The sequence below is a fragment of the Onychomys torridus genome, chromosome 8 (genome assembly GCF_903995425.1).
Source record: "Onychomys torridus chromosome 8, mOncTor1.1, whole genome shotgun sequence".
NCBI classification, from domain to species: domain Eukaryota; kingdom Metazoa; phylum Chordata; class Mammalia; order Rodentia; family Cricetidae; genus Onychomys; species Onychomys torridus.
This window is the reverse complement of record NC_050450.1, coordinates 102,779,877-102,800,851: the sequence shown is the minus strand read 5'-3', so window position 1 is coordinate 102,800,851 and position 20,975 is coordinate 102,779,877. Positions and strand designations below refer to the sequence as shown.

At 46.7% G+C, this 20,975-nt stretch overlaps 1 protein-coding gene across 1 annotated transcript; it reads left to right on the top strand.

Moving 5' to 3' along the window:
* Window positions 1-5,071: 5,071 nt before the first annotated feature.
* Window positions 5,072-14,293, top strand: Cd300lb (CD300 molecule like family member b). The gene is made up of 5 exons (XM_036194707.1): window positions 5,072-5,111; window positions 6,902-6,906; window positions 10,620-10,950; window positions 13,406-13,499; window positions 14,125-14,293. The coding sequence occupies exons 1-5, from the start codon at window positions 5,072-5,074 to the stop codon at window positions 14,291-14,293; spliced, it is 639 nt and encodes a 212-aa protein (XP_036050600.1).
* The last annotated feature ends 6,682 nt before the right edge of the window (window positions 14,294-20,975 follow it).

The window sequence follows — 20,975 nt, the reverse complement described above, 5'->3', positions numbered from 1 at the left end:
CATGCCTTTTAATCCAAAGCCATAGCCTTTTGCTATGACATCAAGATGTAAATCTGTTCCAGCTGTCTTACAGACACCTGCATGTTCCTGGGAAAGGTTTCTGCTACTGTATCAAGGAATCTGGCCTGGTGGATCAGTCTCTAGACAGGGTCACTCCTCCTGCCAGACTTGTGCAAGGCCAACCTGCAGGGGGCCCTCTAAATACACCGGCCCTAGCACCAGTTCTGAGGACACAAACTGGGCAAGTACTGGCAGGTTGATTTTACCCACATGCCCACTCATAAAAAGCTCTGTTATCTCTTAACTCTTACTTACTGACACCTTTACAGGATGGATGGAGGTACTCCCCACATCCAGGAAAACATCAGGTATGATGGCTCAGGTACTCCTGGAACACATCATCCCTCAATTTGGTGTGCCATCCCCCAAGCTCCTGGAACATCAGTGCTGGTACCACCTCTCCAGACTCAAGCCTACCTATGATAAATGGGCACATCTCCATCCCATTCTTTCTGGAAGTCTTCACTCTTCCCATTCATAGGATCAGTGTTAATAACCTGCTTTTCCCTAGCAACTTGCCTCCTCCACTTCTTCAAGGAACAGATCCCTGAGGTCTCCAGGATGGCAGTTAACCAAATGCTTCCCCACCCACATCTCCCACTGAGCATGAGCCCAGTGACTCCCAAATTCTCTTCCTCACATCATTCCATGCCAGCAGGAAACAGACAGACTTGAATCGGCACCCATCTATCCAAGAAGGTTAAGATGTTTAGCTGGGAAGCTCTGCCTCAGCCCCCTCCTCGCTCTCCAAACCCTGCCTCTCAGAAAGCCTGCCAATCAGTGGCTCCTCCCTGGGAGCTCTTCAAGACTGCACCTGAAGGGTATTTAAGCTCCAGTCCACATGATTTCTCCTTCCCCTGAGATCACCTGGGAATGCTTTGCTCATTAACCCTGGACTTTTAATTCAGCTTGATTTGGTTTACTGCATTGGTGGAGAAATCCATTACCAGGGATTAAAAAAATACTTATCATGGTCCTTATAGAAGGTTTTAATTTTTTTCTTTCATGAGTAAGTAAGTCCTTGACCAATTTTTTCTTAACTGATTTTTTTTTTTTTTTTTTTTTTTTTTAGACAACACCTCACTATGTAACTCTGGATGGCCTGGAACTCTCTATGTAGACCAGGCTAGCCCAGAACTCACAGAGACCCACCTGCCTTTGCCTCCTACATGCTGAGATTGAAGGTGTGACCACCATGTCTGCTTTTTATTGATTTTTTTTTTCCATCAAGGCTGAACTAAAAATCAATTTTCTTTCCCTCTCAGTTAATTTAACACTGCTCACATCTTCCCAGTGCCCTGCAATGCTGGCCACTTTGAGGAAGATACTGATTCTGACTAAGTCTGGATCTTTCCCGGCTTCTCTGACTTGTTTAGTTTGTCAAATTTCTCAGCTCTGAACAGGCCCCTGCTGTTCCATTGCTAGAGCTTTACCCTCAAGTCTTGGTGACATGCCACTCTGTGGACGTCAGGAAGCAATGGTTGGGTCCTCTTCTATGCACAGCTTTGGACTAGCCAATCAAATTCCTAAAAAGAAAACTCCATCTGAGCTACAGAGGTGGTTCAGTGGTTAAGAACAGTGGCTTCTTTGCAGAGGAGCTAAGTTCAGTTCTTAGCATGTACACTGGCTGTCTCAGAACCCAGCTCAAGGGATCAACACTTCCTTCTGGACAATATGAGCACCTCACTTACGTGGTACATATATACAGGCAGACAAAACACTCATACGTGTAAAATGAAATAAAACTTTAAAAAAAGAAAGCAAAGTTTCTGAGAAGTCCATGTTGGGACTTTGAGTGTGAGTACATATCTCAGTTAGGCTTTCTGTTGCTGAGATGAAACACCATGACCAAAAGCAACTTGGGGAGGCAAGAGTTTGTTTGGTTTACTCTTCCATACCACAGTTCAGCATCAAAAGCAGTCAAAATGAGAACTCAAGCAGGGCAGGATCTGGAAGCAGGAGTAAATGAATAGGCCATGGAGGAGTGCTGCTTACTGGCTTCTTCCCCATGGCTTGCTCGGCCTGCTTTCTTATAGATTCAAGGACCATCAGTCCAAGGATGGTATCACTGACAATGGGATGGACCCTCCTCCATCAATCACTAATTAAGAAAATGCTTTTCACTTTTTGATCTTATAGAGGTTTTGTTTGTTTGTTTGTTTTGTTTTGTTTTGTTTTTTACACATATTCATATTCTCTCTGTAGTCCTAGTGGCTGTCCTGGAACTCACAGAGATCCACCTGCCTCTGCCTCCCTAGTGCTGGCAATAAAGGTGTGCACCATCATGCCTGGCATTTCTCAGTTGAGGTTTCTTCCTCTCAGCTGACTCTAGCTTGGGTAAGTTGACATATAATCTAGCCAGCACAGTGCATCTAATGACCTTTGGATAACTTTCCTAGCCATGGACATGGACCAAAACCTCAATTATTTGGGAACTTTGAAAATACCTCCAGGAGTCTAATCGATGAGAGAGAGGAGGGATTCTATGAGCAAGGGATATCAAGACCATAACTGGAAAACAAAACATAACAAAACAAAAAACTAGCCAAACTAGTGGAAATGCATGAACTGTGGACCAATAGCTTAGGAGCCCCATAGTACTGGACTAGGCCCTCCCGGATAAGTGAGACAGTTGTTTATCTTGAACTGTTTAGGGGTCCCCCAGGCAAGGGGACCATGACCTGTCCCTAGTGCATGAGCGGCTTTTTGGAGCCTAGTGCCTATGGTGAGACACTTTGTGCAGCCTTGGTGCAGGGAGGAGGGGCTTGGACCTGCCTCAACTGAATGTACCAGGCTCTGCTGACTTCCCATGGGAGACCTTGCCTTAGAGAAGGTGGGAAGGGGGGAATGGTGGGGGAAGGCTGGGGAGCAGGAGGAGGGAGGACAGGAGATTCTGTGGTTGGTATGTAAAATGAATAGAAAATCTCTTAATAAATAAATGTCTGAAAAAAAAAAAAGAAAATACCTTTTTAAGGGTTGGTGAGATGGATCAGCTTTACTGTGAAAACCTGGCCACTTGAGTTCAATGCCCAGAACTTATGGTGGCAAGAGAGAACCAACTCCAAGAAGTTGTCCTCTGACTTCTACATGCAAGCTGAGTTGCACACTCACACTCACAAACACATCAAACACACACATATACAAGAAATAAAATTTAAAATAAATAATAAAATGTTCTTTAATAAACTATTTCTTCTTTGAAACTTGTTCATATGTCTGTTAAATTTGATTTTGAATAACTTATGTTTTTATTCCAAGATTTTTAAAAATTATTTGTTTTAATTATTTGTGTGTGGGGCGCGCGCGCGCGCGCACACACACACACACACACACACACACACACACACATGCCCACACTCATGCACATGTAAATGAAGCGCCCATGGATACCAGAAGAGAGCAATGGGAGCTGTCTCTCCAGTCCCTATTTTTTATTTTTAATTATGCATATGTGCATGTGACTGTGTGTGGGTATGTGTATGTAAGTGCAGCTGTCCATGAAGGCCAGAAGTAGCTCTTACCAGTAAGCCACCTCTCTAGCTCCTTACATTTATTTGTCACATTTTTAATATTTTTAATTTTGTCTGTGTGAGACCATAGCATCAGATATCCCTAGGATTGTGTGCCACCTGACGTGGGTGCTAGGAATAAACCTGGGTCCTCTGGAAGAACAGCAAGTGCTCTTAACCACTGAATCATCTCTCCAGGCCCCTTCTTTTTATTTTAAATGGTTTGTTTAGACTGGAGATGTACTTCTATAGTAGCATGCTTGTCTACCATGTGTAAAACCCTGAGTTTGATCCCCAATACCACAAAAAGGGAAAGATTATTGAGTGGTATTTTATGAATGTGTGTGGGTGTGTGCACATGTGTGTGCAGCTGTACAACCGTCCCACACATGTGGAGGCCAGAGGAGGATATCAAGAGTCCTACTCTCTCTCTACTTCAGTTTTTCAGCTTGGCTGCCTGGCCAGCAAGCTCCAGTGGCCCACTTGTCTCCATGTCCCCCCACCAATTGTGTGGGGCTACAGTTGTGCACTGCCTTGCCTAACTTCTCGATACTGGGGTCCAAAGTCAGGCCTCATGCTTTCCCAATAATTATTACCCAGTGAGCCATCTCTCCAACCCTAAATGGTAGTTTTTAATTGATTTGAAGTTATTCACTGCAAGTATATAGATCTTCATTTGCTTAATTATTTATCTAGGTACTTGCGTATTATGACAACTTTTCTAAAGATCTTAGAAATTTCTTTTCATTTCTATATGTAGACATAACAAAATTTGGTTTCTTTCCAATTCTTTTGTCTTTTTGTGGTGTATTAGTTAGTGTTCTGTGGCTGTGATAAAACACCAGACCAAGGCAAATTATAGAAAGGAGGATTTATTCAGGGCTTATCCAGAGGGATCAGAGTCCATCAAGGAAGGGAATCGTGGTAGCAAGCAGTGGACATGAAACAGCTGAGAGCTCCTATCTTAAACCACATGTAGGACACAGAGAGTGTATTGGGAATAGCATGAGGCTTTGAAGCCTCAAAGTGACATACTTCCTCTAGCAAGACTATACCTCCTAAACCTGTGCAAACAGCACCATCAACTGAGGATTAAATATTCAATGCCAGGTGTGCTGGGAACTCAGCCGCTAGAGCCCAGCATTATAGCATAGATCATTTCTGGGCCTAATACCCAGAGTGCTCTGCTCCATCCAGACTATCTGGCCATCCCCACAACTGCTCTACAGGCTTGTCTCCTTTGCCTCTGCTTGCCTAGGCTTTCCCTAGCCTCCTCATTTCTACTGAGTGACCCAGCTCTGCCAAGAACCGATGCCTCTTGTGCTGAGTAATTGACAGCAGGAAATACCCACTCTATAAAAGGAAGCAGATGAGTAAGACACTCTCAGGCAACCTGGACAAGCAGAAGAGGTCAGCTGAACTCTCCAGTGCTTTGGTATCCAGCTGGGATTTGAATTTGCTGCTGGCTGTGGGTCAAGGGTGTGGAGTGAGGAGGCAGGACCATGTGGCTGTCCTCAGCTCTGCTGCTTCTCAGTTTCCCAGGTATGTTCAGCTAGGGTCTGGAGGCTGGGGACTGCAGGTGCAGAGCAGGAGGCCAAGGGCTCTGTCCTGGTTTTGAGGAGAGCTGCCATCTTCAGGGAAAGGAAGCTCTGTGGCTTCATTCAGCAAAAGGACCCTAGGTTCTACATCATGCTAGGCATGCATCGGGACCTGGGTCACGAAGAGAAAGCGGGGATGGAGATGGCCATTAAGGAAATCCCAGATGATCTGATGGGTGACACTTTAGAATAGGAATTAACAGCAGGAAGAAACACGGCAGAAGAGGAGGGAGCTAAGGGAAAGGAGATGCTACCACTGAGGGAGCTACGGAAAGTTGTCCTGGACCTGTTCCTTCCATGCCCCAGAAGGAGGCAGATCTTCACAGCCTTGCAGCAAGCAGAGCTGGCACTCCATGGAGAAGGCATGGCTTGGGAAAAGGGCTACAGGCTTAGAGAGGATGGCACACCCATGCAGAGGGAGCGCTCAGTGGGCAGGATACTGAGGGGACACTGGCTAAATGTGAGTTTGGAAATGCAAATGGTAAAGTGATGACTGTCCGTTGTGGATGCCTGCATGACCTAGCTTGCATCTGAGCTCTAGGCTCCCAGCTGCCTGCTCTCTAAATCTCAACATTAGAGTCTCCTAGAGGCCAAGGACGGGTGTGAGCTATGCATGGCTTGTACATTTGCTCACACACACATCAATATTGACTAGTACACTCAAAGGCACACATCTACATACAGTCACACTCTGTCTATACCTCAATGATCATCCACTCACTTACATCCACACTCTTAAGATGCCATACACTAAGACTGTTCACAGAAGGGATTTTAATTTTTATTTTATTGTGTGTATGGGTGTTCTACCTGAACGTATGTAAGTGCATCATGTGTGTGCCTGGTGCCTTTCTAGAAACTAGAAAGAAGTTACTGCATCTCCTGGAACTGGAGTTATGGATGGTTGCAAATTACCATGTTGGAGCTCAGAAGGGAACCCAGGTCTCTGGAAGAGAAGCCAGTGCTCTTAACCACAGAATCATCTCTCTAGATACCCACTTACCCACTCCTATTTTTGATACAGGGTCTCATTGTGTAACCCTGACTGGCCTGGAACTCATTATGTAGACCAGGCTGGCTTCAAACTCACAGAGATCCTCCTGCCTCTGCCTCCCAAATGCTGGAATTAAAGGCATATGCCACTATACCTACCCTGTTAGGTAACTTCAAAAATTAATCTAATCATAATGCATAATGTGCTTTGTACATCTTTCCTGTCATTGTTTGGACATTGCTCTTTACTTTTTAACTATGCTATTGCTATATCCAAACTTCCCAATCTAATTCCCTGTTAATGGCCTTTGGGTTTTCCAGGTGTTTATTGTTACATCAGTACTGAGGCTAATGCCCTACACTCCACTGTCTATGTTAATCCTAGAACTAGAATGATTGTGTGTATGACCACAATGCATAGATTATTTACAAAAATAACTAACAACTCGAGTGGTACCCACCATGAACTAGAAACTGAGCAAGACCCTGGGGTTGGGGAGGGAGGAAGTCAACACAGCATCTCTGTGCTTTGGGAGTGAGAAACTTATCGAGGAAGTTAGGAAAAGAGATGGGTACCTGAAATGAAGTAGTCGGGCTTTAGACAAAACGTCAGGGGGCCAACAGGAAGAGGCAGCTCCAAGCAAAGGATAAGGCATTGGGAAAGAGCCCAGCCTGGAGGAGGTGTGGAGGGTGACCAGGACAAGGGCTCTCCAGGCAGGACTAAGTCCATAGCCTTAAGAGGGTGTGTTAGGGTTAGGGAAAGAGAAAAGCTCAGGTGGATGCAAGGGGAGCTGGGAATGACACTTGTAGGAAACTAAATCCAGTGTGCAAAGGGACGCCCATGCCAGAAATGAAGCTTTTAATGTCACTCTGGGGCAGGGGAGCAGCTGAGATGCTGGGTGCAGCTGAGGAGGAGACAGACTTAGTCTGGTCCCAGCAGCGGTCTGAATTGGAAGAAGGATGCACTGGACCTTTCTGAATGCCACTGCTACCAGACAAGGTTCCAGACGAGGGCCAAACAGCATAGTGTCCAGCATTAGACGGTCACACGAGGTCTATAATAGCCAGGACGTGGCCAAAAGTAGCGTGGCAGCTATGCAAAGAGGGAAGTGGGTCTCAGAGAGGTTGAGTAACTTACGCAGGGTTTCTCAACAACGCCATGGCAGATCGTCCATCTGCTGCCAAAGCTCACGCTTTCTCTGCTCTGTCATGATGTCCCATGGGCTGTGGGGGCAGAGATACAAAGAAGGTGGTTCCGATCGGCATTTCCAGGGTGCAGTTGGCTGAACTGGTGACTGGCCACTCTTGGAGGGAAGGAGAGGAGAGATGGTTGTAGATGCACTTTCTCCAATGAGGCTCCTGAGTGGACTGAGCTCAGTGCTTACAAGGTGGTCCGGCTGAATCCTTTATGCATCTCCTGTGGCTACTTTAACACGTGACCGCAAACTCAGTGGCCCAGAACAACTCAACTTCATCTTACTGTTCCAAGATCAAGAGTCCAAAATGGTCTCACTGGCCAAAGTCAAGATTGAGTTCTTTCTGGAGCTCTGGAGAACAATCCGTTTCCAGGCTTCATCCAAAGCTCCGTGCATCTGTCGGCCCAGGGCCTCTCCTCCCCTTCAAGGCCAGAAGCAGAAAGCCTTTAACCCTAAGCCAGTTTCAACACTCATTCATCAGGACAATCTTATCTCAATATCCCTAATCACACCTGTAAATGCCTTTATTCTTTTGCTTTTTAAAACTACACACATGCTCACTGAAGGGTCTCTTTTTTTTGTTTGTTTGTTTGTTTGTCTTGTTTTTTGAGACAGGGTTTCTCTGTGTAGCTTTGGAGCCTGTCTTGGATCTCGCTCTGTAGACCAGGCTGGCCTCAAACTCACAGAGATCTGCCTGGCTCTGCCTCTCGAGTGCTGGGATTAAAGGTGTGTGCCACCACCGCCCGGGTGGGTCTTTTTATGTTGTTATTTTCTTTGGTGTGTACATGTGTGCTACAGAGCTTGTATGGAGGTCAGAGGACAGTTCTGTGGAGTCAGTTTTCTCCTTTCACCTTTACATGGGTTGCAGGGATTGAACTCTGATTTCCAAACTGTGCCACAAGTACTTTTACCCATGGATCCGTCTCACTGGCCTCCCTTTTTCCATGTGAAGGCACATAGTAACAGGTTGGGTACTAGAATGTCAACAGTCAGCACTTAGTCGGCAGAGGTAGGCATATTTCTATGAGTTCAAGGCCAGCCTAGTCAATGTAGTGCAATGGTTCTTAACCTGTGGGTCATGACCCATTTGGGGGTGATCAAACAGTCCTTTCCAAGGGACTGCCCAAGACCATTGGAAAATACAGGTATTTACATTACAATTCATAACAGTAGCAAAATTACAGTCATGAAGTAGCAATGAAAATAATTTCATAGTTGGGGTCACCACAACAGGAGGAACTGTATTAAAGGGCCGAAGCATTAGATAGATTAAGAACCATTGATGTAGTGAGTTCCAGGCTAGCCAGAGCTACACATGAGACCCAGTCTCAAAAAGAAAAATATCAACAGTCTGTGAAGAAGTCTGTCAACCATAGATGCAGAGATCAAATAAAAACTGAATTAGAAAAAAAGAAAAAAACAACTGAGTGCGTTCTACAGAAAGGTGTGAGTGGAAGCACCAGCCTATTGTGCAAACCTGCCCCACTCACAGAGACCAAAGTCTAGGGCTGAGACGGTCAAGAAAGGATAGCACTGCAGCTCTCTGCCTCTTTGTCTGCCTCCAGGTGCCTGAGAACAAGGGGTCACTGTACGGAAAGAGTATATCTGTGTCCAGTCAACGTCACTGGGATCACCCCACATACCAGCAGGATATACATACCACATAGACACTGTCCAACCTGTTTGTGGCTCTGGTTCCTCTGTCCCTTGTTGGAGAAAGGAAGCAGAGTGTGCTGTGTGTGAGAGGTGGTGAGATATGGGGGGTGTTCATATGATGGTCTAAAACCAAGGAGAGAATGTGGGCTACAAGTGGCAATTGGAAGTCGTCAGGTTGTAGACATTAATTAGAACCACAGACATGGGCATTCCCTCTGTGGAGGCAAGAAAGCTAGAGAGAGGGTCCTGGGTGTGATGCTTCATGGTCAGATTAGAGTCACCCAGGAGACACACATCTTTGTATACCTGTGATGGTCTCTCCAGGGACATACACGAGGAGAGAAGACGAGCCTGAATATGAGGAGCACCGTGCCATGTGTTAGGAGTCTGGACTGAATATTTTCTTTTTATGAGAAAGGCAATGAGCACCAGCATTCATCTCTGCTTCCTGATGGCAGATGCAATGTGTCCAGCCACCTCGTATTCCCACCACCATGGGACATCACCATCCCTGCCATGATGGATGCAGCCCTAAGATCATAAGCCAGAAAAACAAAATCAAAACAAAACCCTGCTTCCTTCATTAGGCTGCTGGTTGGGCATTTTTGTCACAGCTAGGAGGGAACTAGCTCACACCCTGGATTTCCCCAGATGCATGTAGAACCAGGTCACAACGGCTCCCAAGAGTTGGTTTGAGACAGCTCAGCTCAGCTCCATGTTCAAAGATAGCCTGATGTCAGTCATAGTGGGGACATTGACACCACAGAGACAGGCAGATGTTACTAAGAGAGAAGGATTGTTAAACATTTCCCAGCATGCCACTGGCTACTCTAAGATCTGGAGAGAGGAAAGGGAAAGGTCACAGAGTGGAATAGTCAGAGGCAGCGATTAGAGGACATTGTGTTCCCCAATATATTGTGCATGCTAATAAACTTATCTGGGGCCAGAAAACACAACAGCCACTAGATATAGAGGCCAGAAAATGGTCTTTAATTAAATGCCTTTAATCCTAGCATTCCAAAGGCAGAGATCCATCCAGATTTCTGTGAGTCCAAAGCCACACTGGAAACAACCAGACATGGTGACACACGCCTTTAATCCCAGGAAGTAATGGCAGAAAGCAGAAAGGTATATAGGGCATAAGGACCAGGAACTAGAGCCTGGTTAAGCTTTTAGGCTTTTAGCAGCAGTTCAGCTGAGATCCATTCTGGATGAGGACTCAGAGGCTTCCAGTTTGAGGAAACAGGGTCAGCTGAGAAGTTGGTGAGGTGAGGTTAGCTGTGGCCTGTTCTGTCTCTCTGATCTTCCAGTATTCACCCCAGTACCTGGCCCCAGGTTTGTTTTTATTAATAAGACCATTTAAGATTCATGTTACAGAGGACAGTGGGGAGAGGACATGGAATAGAAGTGTCCCATGATACAGGAGGCCTGGGGAGATGGAGTCTGGAGAGGCCAGGGTACGGGCATGCAGGGGTTAATAACAAACTAGACTTCAGAGGAAACAGATGTGAGGATTCTAGCAGGTCAGGGCAGCTGGAGTGCAGGACCCTCATCTAATCCTTCTGCTTGGAGGAGCAGAGGCCGTATCCAACCCTTCTGTTTTCCAGGCTGTCCTCTCCATCCAAGGCCCAGCGTTGGTGAGAGGCCCAGAGAAGGGGTCAGTGACTGTGCTGTGTCGCTATAGCTCAAGATGGCAGAGCCACAACAAGTGGTGGTGTCGCGGAGCGGACTGGAACACTTGTAGGATCCTCATTCGAACCCAGGGGTCAGAGAAAGAAAAGAAGAGCGGCCGCTTGTCCATCAGGGACAACTGGAGGGATAACTCGCTCCTGGTTACCATGGAGATGCTCAAGCAAAATGACACCGACACTTACTGGTGTGGTATTGAACGATTTGGAACTGACCGCGGGACCAGAGTTAAAGTGACCGTTTACTCAGGTAAGCACTTTCCTATGGGTACCACAAGGCTCTGGTGCTTGGGGCTAAAAAGACTAAGAAGAAAGCCTAGAAGACAGACAGACAGACAGACAGACAGACAGATGGGACAGGGCGGTGACAGAAGTAAGGGAGAATAGCAGCCCAACACTTTTATCGATGCAGCCCCTGAGGTCTCTCCAAGGAACCCAGCTGATATGTGTCCTGACTGGCAGATTTGGTGTGGGGCTGGGGCATCTCCCTCTGTGACCCATGGCCCAGTTCTGCTGTCCTGTTGTCCTGGAGATACACAGCCCTGGAAACTCACATTCTTCCACTGGAGTCTTGGGTCAGTCTCGGATGCCTAAGGAGTTTCAGCACGGCAGGCTGAGAGGTTTCTAGTTCTCCAGAACTTGTACCCTTCACCTGTCATTACAGGAGACAGTGGGGCTAAGGCATCCTTGGGGAAGGGCCCCAGGTTGAAGCCCAGACCTAGCCAAACCACAGTGACTCTGGCCATGTAGGAGGGCCTGAACTTTCTGGGTGACCACTTCTGCTTTTTCTGACTGCAGAAGAATAAGCATGGGGTAAGAAAGACCCAAGAAGCTTGCAAGTGATTAGTGAATTCTAGAGAACCAGAGGCTTCGGCTACTAAATCAGAATCAGAGACATCCCTGGTTTTCCTGGCTTCTCCCTGCCTCAGCCTCAATGAATGACTCCAGGATCTTCTGTTGGTGCCTGAAAACCAGCCCCTGCCCCCCTCCACCCAACTAGTCATGCTTGGATCTTCCTTAGCCCAGCAACTGTGCTGGCTCCTGAGAAGGCAGCGGGCAAACAGTGCTGGCACTGGAACTAGCCCATGGGAAGACAGGGCTGAAACCAGTGAGAGAGATGTGGACGTTGCCCCCTAGGGGAAGCGAGGAACAGAAAGGGCCACCCCCAAGAGATTTCCTCAAGTTTACCATCCAGGAGAAAATGAGAAGATGTGTGGGGACAGAAAGGGGATTGATTAAGACATGTAGGCAAAAGACAGAGTAGCCAAAGAATGTGCCCCATGCTGAGCTTTAAGTGTCCAAGGGGGGACACTAGCCTGTAGGCTGCTTGTGACCTCTTGGAGGGCTGCAAGGACTGGAGCTCCCCAGAGTTCTGCTCAGCTTCCAAGCATGATTAAAACCCGGAACCTCAAGAGCTAGCCCAAAGGACAATTGTGAGCCAGGGATGCCTCATGCCCAGCTGGACTCAGGAAGCCATGACCTAGCCACCCACTGCAAGACACCCCATAGTTTCCCCTCTGTAACATTTCCTTCCTCATAGTCATTCATGATTGAACTAGCATGTGCCTTCTTGCTCAGCAACCTCCAGGAGTCCCTCTGTTACTTGCCACTCTAGCCACTAGAAACTTGTGGCTAAATAACTGAGCTCATCTCTCCTTGAACCTTACTCAGATACCATATGAATGGAAAGGAACAAAGATTCTTGCCCCCTGCCAAAACAAATGGAAAGAGACTGTGGTGTGTCTCCTCCTCCAGAATAAACTAGTCTTTCTCCTCCTTAATTTCTAGATCTCCCTGTCATATCTTCTATTAATAAAAATGATGGAGGAGATGATTGTATGGGGAATCAGATGGTTTAAAAGAAGCCAAAGGACTGTATCAAAGAGATGAGGCTGCCTAATCCAGGGGAAGAAAGGACTCCTGGTGTGCTGGATAGTTTTATGTCAACTTGGCACAAGCTAGAGTCACTGGAGAAGATGGAGCCTCAGTTGAGAAAACACCTCCATAAGATCGGGCTGTAGACAAGCCTGTAAAGCGTTTTCTTAATTAGTGATTGATGGGAGAGGATTCAGCCCATTGTGGGTGATGCCACCCCTGGGCTGCTGGTCTTGGGTTCTATAAGAAAGCAGGATGGGGGGCTGGAGAGATAGCTCAGCAGTTTAGAGCACTGTCTGCTCTTCCAGAGGACCCTGGTTCAATTCCCAGCATCCACTTGGCAGCTCACAGCTGTCTATAACTCTAGTTCCAGGGGATCAGACATCCTCACACAGACATGTGTGTAGGCAAGACACCAATGTTCGTAAAATTTTTTTAAAAAAAAAAGAAAAGAAAGAATAAAGAAAAATTATTGAAGGGAGGGAGGGAGGGAGGGAGGGAGGGAGGGAGGAAGCAGGCTGAGCAAGCCATGGTTAGCAAACCGGTAAGCAGCACCCTCCATGCCCTCTGCATCAGCTCCTGCCTCCAGGTTCCTGCCCTGCTTGAGTTCCTGTCCTGGTTTCCTTCATTGATGGACTGGGATGTGGAAGTGTAAGCCAAATAAACCCTTTCCTCTCCCAAGCTGTTTTGGTCATGATGTTTCATCACAGCAATAGAAGCCCTGACTAAGATACCCAGTGAGGGCTGGTTGGATGGGGTGCCATCGTGAGACATGCATGAACCTCCCTCAATCTGTTCCATAACCTATGGCCATCTTTGCTTGTGTCTAGTGGGAAAAGATACCATGTCTTCTTCTAAGCTACTTTCTGCTATGCCCACTGTGGACAGCAGTGCATACATGATGTCTTCTGACTTGCACAAGAGGTGAGTCCTGAGGTTCTTTCTCCTTCCTCTACATGGGTTCCTCCTATGGGAATGCCAAGCCCATGCTCTATCACCAAGTGCCTGTGATTGTCATAGTCAAGATTCAAGGTCCCAAGGCCATCTTTGTCCCTGATACTTCCCACCCACCATGGTACCATTTCAGCCTCACCAGAAAGCTGCTCTGTAAAGCTGTCCATCCATCACTGCCAAGCCCTGGTGGCATCATGGATGCCAAGGGGAGAGATGGTCCCATAAGGTCCCAGTCTTATCACAGGAGCAGGGCATGGGGAGAGATTTGCCAACCTGGAGCCAGTGTTGAGGGCAGAGTAAGCAAACACAACCCAGATACGGAGAGCTCTAGGCTTCTGCCAAGATACAGGAAACTATGGAGAAGAAGAACCTCAGAAGAAAGGATGAGGGACAGGCCACATCAAGACTACCTGGAGTCACTGAGGGACCCTCATGGTTGGGGACCTTGGAGAAGGTCTCTGGGGGATTTTTCAAGTAGGATATGGGCCTTCAGGTTCAGGCTGTGATGAGCTGGCTGTTGACTTCCCAGTGTTGGGGGATGAGGCATAATGGTGCTCAAAGGCATGGGACTCTGATGGCTGTGTCTTTCTCATAGGACCCACTACATACTACTGGTATTTGTGAAGGTACCTGTCTTGCTCATCTTGGCTGGTGTTGTCCTCTGGCTGAAGGGGTCAACTCAGAAGGTCCCTGAGGAACACTGGAGAGACACTCTTTGTAGCAGTTTGGACTCTGAACCTCTGGCCAAAGACATTGATCCTTAGACTGATGTATAAGCAGGACCTTCCCATTCTGGACTCTCGTTCCAGAGACCATGGCCATGAAAGAAATGTCTTTAAGTCCTTGGTGGGTAGTGACTGAGGCTGGTGCCCAGAGGGCTTGGCCAGGCATGGTTTCCACTCTGCACACCACAGGGCCACCGCTCAGGCCCCGCCTCCCCCTGAGGTATCATCACACTTGCAGTACCAGTTTCTCAATCCTGCTTTACATCATCATCTGCCCTATCCCATCTACCCACCACGGTCAGCCCGGGGTAAGAACTGCTGGAATGGAGCCCAAGTTGCAGAAAGACAGCTGTGTGTCCCCTGCTGAAAAACTTGTACAAAGCCTGAGATGAAAGCACAGAGAAGCAAAAGGGACCCAGTGGTGTGGCTAGATCGTCTGTGCTATGACTCTGTCATAGAAAGGTCAGTGAGAGTGGAGCAGGTATCCAGCCTCTGTCCTGGACCCTGAGCCCACCCCTAGCATGCACTTCCGAGCAAAAGTGAGGCGTGCAGCCTGCCTGACAGGCCCAGTCTGGAGTGTGGAGAACTTAGATATCCATGACTTAGCCACAGGAGCCGGGGCTGCATTTCCCAGCAGGTGCATTTTTGCTGCAGGGCCAGGAGCAGAAGGCCGCAGACTCTTGAATAGAGCTTCAGACTACACAGACTCATGACATACTGGTTTTAAACAAAGGTTAGCCAGGGGAGAGCAGCAGAGAGAGCATGGCAGGCAGCGAGAGCCATGTGTCTCTCATCCTGGGTCTTCCCCATGGCCCGCACTGCAGCATCTGCACTGCAGAGGAAGTCAGGGCTAGGATGCTCATCAGAGTAACTGCCAACAGCACCAGCCAGGAAGGTGGAGACAGTGAGAATGGTCCCTTATTATAGAGCTCTTCTTTTAACTGTGGTTGGGGGAAAAAAGCCTAACATACCTTTTTCAAGAAGTTTCTAGTGCACAGCACAGAGCTAATATGCACATTGCAAAGGCAGCAGATCTCTGGAACATTCTCATCTTGCAAGACTCAACCTCTAAGCACACTGGGCAAAACCTGCACCCCACCAGGCCTTGGCTACCACCATTTCACTCCCCCCTCCACACTCCCCCTCTCCCCTCCCGCCTCAATGAGTTTTGCTATGCACCTGAGTGGAATCATGAGGCATTTGTTATTCTGGGATTGCTTTATTTTAGTTAGCATCATGTCCTAAAGGATCATCCATCTTCTAGCCAATGACAGAATTCCTTTAGGTTAAATGCTGGATAATATTCCACTGTGTGGATGTACCACCCATTTACTAATGGGCCTTTTGGCTGTTTCTGCCTTTGTGGACAATGAGCATGGGTGTGTCGGTATCATGTTGAGATGCTGTCTTCAATTCTCTTGGATATGGTCATGATGGTTAATCCTGATTGTCGATTTGGCTGGGTTTAGAATCACCTTTGAGCCACTCCTCTAAACCTCTCTATGAAGGTGCTTCCAAAGAGGTTTAACTGAGGAGCAGATGAGCCACCCTGACCATGGGTACTCACCATCCCATAGCCCGGGATCTCAGACCAAATGAAAAGGAGGAAAGGGGGAGAGTGAACTGAGCACCCGTTGGCTCATCTCTCTCCTTCCTGAGGATGAAGTGTGGCTGGGCAGCTCATGATCCGGCCTCTGCAGCTAGATCTATTGCTGCCACCATGCCCTCCCCAACGTGATGGACTGTGGCCCTTAAAACTGTGAGCCAAGATAGACCCTCCCTTCCTCAAGTGTTTTGTCACAGCAGTGAGACAGCATGTATACCCAAGAGCACTATCGCTGGGTCCAGATGTAGTGTCTCTTCAAATATGCTCTTTTCAAGCATTCTCTCCCATCCTATGACTATTCTTACACTCTATTGAGAGTAATGCTCTTTTTGTCAAATATGGTGATAATGAATAATTTAAGGCAGGGGAAAAACATGACTTAAAAACAAGCTGGCTGCAAGAAGTAGAGAAAGAATTTCACTTTTTATAAGAATATTATAGTGGCCAGGCAATGGTGGTACACACCTTTAATCCCAGCACTCTGGGAGGCAGAGGCAGGCTCTGTGAGTTCAAGGCCATCCTGGTCTACAGTGAGTTCCAGAGTAGTCAGGGCTACACAGAGAAACTCTGTCTTGAAAAGACCAGAAAAAAAGAAAGAAAGAAAAGAAAAGAAAAGAAAAAAGAAGATTAAAACATATACACATGCATATAAAATAGACTGTCACATACGGAACTATCAACATTATTTTTGTTAAGTGAATAAATAATCTTGCCTTTTATTGATTTGTTTGTTTATGTTAAAGTCTCACATATTCCAGGCTGATTACTATGTAGCTGAGGATGACCTTAAACTCATGCAGGATCTTCCTGCCTCCATCCCAAAACTGCTTGAATTATAGGTATGTATCCTCACATGCAGTTTTATATGGTGCTGGGGATCCAACCCAGGCAAGCACTCTACCAACTAAGCTACATTCCAACCTGTTTTCCGACTAGATTTTAAAATCTTTTTTCTTTTTGACAATTTCATATATGTATACAATGTGTTGTTAGATCCATCCCCACCACCCTCTCTCACCCTCATTTCAATCTTGCTAACCCTCCTCTTCTCAACTAGTCTCCCTACTTTCATGCCACAGCCACTGTGTGTTCACAATGGCAACAGCAACTCCATATCCAGAGGATAGCATTTCACAGTCCTCCTCCCATCCTTCAGCTCTTACATTCTTTCCAACCATTGTTGCAGAATACTACTCTAACTGTGTAAAGCTGTGTTACATTTGTTTATGTTGCAGAATACTACTCTAACTGTGTAAAGCTGTGTTACATTTGTTTATGCTGCCTTTGTTTAACTATGTAAAGAGGTGTTACATTTGTTCAACTTCGCCTGCCTAAAGCACCTGATTGATTTAATAAAAAACTGAACAGCCAATAGCTGGGCAGTAGAGGGACAGGCGGGGCTGGTGGGTAGAGAGAATAAGTAGGAGGAGGAATCCAGGCTGGAGAGGGAAGAGAATGAGGGAGAAAGAGAAGGAGATGTCTAGGGCCACCCAGCCAGGCACAGGGGAAGCAGGAAAGTAGGACACAGAGAATGAAAGAAAGGAAAAAAACAAACAAAAAAACTCTAGACAAAATGTAGATGAAAAGAAATGAAACAGTTTTAAATGAGTTATAAGAGCTAGTGGGACAGGACTAAATTAAGGCCAAGCATTCATAACTGATTATAGTAAGTCTCCATGTCACGATCTGGGGGCTGGCAATCTGAGAAAGCCTGCTACAAACCATTCTTCTTCAGTGTTCCCTGGGCCTTGGAGAGGGGTGATACAGATGTCATGTTTAAGGATGAGCACCCACAGTCACTTATTCTCAGCACTTTGACCAGTTATGAGTTTCTTCTCTGACCAAGGCCAAGAGCAGCACTGGTCTACAGATATAAACACAAATGTTTAGAAAGCAGTTTGACTACGTGTCCTTCGGCAAAATATCAGAGTGTTTTTGATCAAGTTTACAGTTTACAAGTTTATTAAGTTTCATTCCCTCCTATGGAGTGGCTTCAAATTCAAGCAGAAAGTGGTTGTTTACCCCCAAAACAGCAACGCCACCATTGCACCAGTGAGTCTATCTTGACTGGAAGGTTGCTATTATAATATTTAGGGTCCATGTTTGGGTAAGACCACTGAGCTTACCACTTGGTAAGGCTCCCCCAAAGTGCCAACATAGCACTTTCCTGCTCTATTAGCTTCCAAGGAGAAGCTTCCAGCTCAATTCCAGCTTAATTTCTCTGTGTCCTGTAACCATATTATATGATGTCTCTGGCAATAAAGTAAGCTATGTGTGTTTTAATATTCATTTGTTATTATTTTGTGTGTTTGAGTGTTTTGCCTGCATGTATGTACATGTGCCACAGAAGCAAAAGGTGGATACCATATCCCCTAGAACTGGAATTACAGATGGTTATGAGCTGCCTTTTGGGTCCTGAGAACTGAACCCAAGTCCTATGCAAGAGGAGCCAGTGGTTTTAACCACTGAGCCATCTTGCCAGTCCCCAATTATATTTTTAAATATTCTCATTTTGCTCGTGTTTCTACTTTGCGCATAGGTAGGCAATTTTGAATCTACCACAGTGGGATCTTACATTTAGCTCTCCTCCTTGAGAAGTCCCAGCCTTCTGTTTCTCCCCATTCCATAGATCAGCTCCCAGCCCTTGCCTCCTTGTCCAGGCGTCTGTCCCAGGGCATCCACCACTTCCGCTATGCTCTCAATGTTAGTTCCTCAGGACTTTAAGCTGGTTATTGGCCTTGTGGGTGGACTGATGCAAGTTCCTTCCTGTTTTCTGCCTGTCCCCTCATCATTATCTTTATCCTAACACTGGTTCCTCCTGGTTCCCAGGAAGCACACTGCATACAGTCATCACATTCAGTTCCAACAACTTCCAAGGAAGAAATGTGTCATCTCTTCTAGAACATTCCAAGAGCCCCTCCTTCCACACCTCCCTTGAAATGCCGTTGTCTGGTTCAGATTCATGGGATCACCCTTAAATCAATCAATGCTAAGATGATTGGAAACACCTTGCAACTGGGATATAATCCTCTGCCAATTCACATTCAGACAAAACATCACTGTCTTGGTGTGGCAGCTGGGCAGGGGACTGCTATACAAGCTTTGCTGAAACCCAGCTCTGTTCTTGGACTTATTCACATGCTGCCCAGGTCCTGCCCCTTAGTCTGTGTGAACACAACAGTCCCTTGCTCTCTTATCCTGTCTCAACAGGGACACATCACGTGAGACCAGAATACACATCAAAGCATCCCCTCTCCTGCATACACCCGATAGTCAAGTTGCAGATGACATTTTCTGACTGTGAGTTCTCTGTAGGATGCAGCCTGGGAAATTTGCCCTTTCCTCAGCCTCTCAGCTCTTCCAGGACAAGGTAATGCTCCTCTTTGCAACAAAAGGTTCTGTGAGGACACCAGCTCCTCACAGCTGAAGGCTAGGTGACCGCCACTTTCTAGATGCTTGTGACAAGCCCAATAGCCATATCCCTGTCAATCAATCAATAAATCAAATAATCAATATCAGTCAACTAAACAATCAATATTAAGGTTTTATTTAGCTGCCAAATTTTCCCTTAAATCTATTTGTCAGGGAACAATTTTCTCTGCAGTGTTAACGAGGGTTCCCTCTCTGATTCTGGGGAGGGTATGTCCTAATTTCAGGGTGTCCTCAGATGGCATCAGCCAAAGGAAGATGGGGCACTGCTGGCACAGGCTTGGGAGAAGGGAGTGGCAGAAATCTTACCAGTCACAACTCAGAGCCCCTGTGGCACCCAGTGTGACCCTTTTGATGAAGCTGTTTGCCTGGGCCTCCATCTTGGGTTAACATAATTACTCTTATCCATCAGTCATAGTCGTGTATCTGAGTGACTGGAGACGCAACAAGATGTCACCTGTCATCAACCCTCTCATTTACATAGGAGACGGGATGCTCTGATGTGTCTCCCAATGACTCATTTGGTGATGTCCCTGTTGTGAGCCGCTGGCATGCCACTGTCTGCTTCCCACAGCAACTAACCCTGGAAAACTCCCAACACATAGCCTTGCTAGTATAACAGAAAATCAACACTGTCCTCCATCAGACACACAGAGGTGCCAGAGCTCCACCACCCACCCAGGACACCCAAGATCAGTGAATACCATTTCAATTGATCCCACAGAGCAACTATGTGGGGGGAGGGGTCCAATTCAAAGTGTTCCCTATGCACCTAAAAGACATACAGAACCTTCACCTTGAAGACTTTGTGAGAGAACACTTTCCTGACCACAAAGAGAGGATGGGCTGACCTGAGACAGTATAGAGCTGTGAACTGAGTGACAGGTACAATATGGAGGACAGCATGCTTGGTGGAGCATCCGCAGAAAGCCATATGCATTCTGCTTATCGCAGAACCAAGATATATTTCTATCCAGCACTTCCTTCCTGCTTCTAGAACATTCTCCTGTCTTCACCTCCCACCTCACAGTAGCCGTGCTAGGATTACAGATGTGCACCACTGCATCCAGCTTTTTCACATGGTTTCTGGGGATTCAACTCAAAACAGTGGTCCCTGAGCCGTCTGGAGAGCTCCAGACTTTTCATTGCACGTTTCTACAAAGGCACATGAGTGTGAGCTCTCTGCGTGGCAACCACCACCACAGGTTTGTTGTTGGAGACGAGCCGTGGGAGGAAGAAGAGGAAGCTGTGGAGCAGGAAGCTTGTTTACCTTCTTTACTTCCCCATCCCTGGGGTCATGGCCGCATCTGGAGTCATCAGACAGTTAACAGATAGTGCTAAATAAGGGAAGGAGGGAATGCTGGGAAATAGAGGTGCGGATATGAGAATGGGAGCCTGAGAAGAGGGTGTGTTAGCTAAGAGGTTTGCTGTTTGTGTGTTTGCTGTTTGTGTGTTTGTTGTTTGTGTGTTTGCTGTTTGTGTGTTTGCTGTTTGTGTGTTTGCTGTTTGTTTGTTTGCTGTTTATTTGTTTGCTGTTTGTGTGTTTGCTGTTTGTGTGTTTGCTGTTTGTGTGTTTGCTGTTTGTTTGTTTGATGAAGCAGCATCTCACTCTTTAGGCCTGGCTGGCCTCATACTTGCCGAAATCCTCCTACCTCAATTTCCAAAGTGCTGAGGTTACGGGGTGAG

Excerpts from the sequence above, each read along its gene's own strand:
- Cd300lb (XM_036194707.1), top strand. The coding sequence starts at position 5,072 with ATGTGGCTGTCCTCAGCTCTGCTGCTTCTCAGTTTCCCAG. Across the intron at positions 10,951-13,405 it reads TAAAGTGACCGTTTACTCAG|TGGGAAAAGATACCATGTCT; the intron begins GTAAGCACTTTC and ends GCTTGTGTCTAG. Across the intron at positions 13,500-14,124 it reads TCTTCTGACTTGCACAAGAG|GACCCACTACATACTACTGG; the intron begins GTGAGTCCTGAG and ends TCTTTCTCATAG.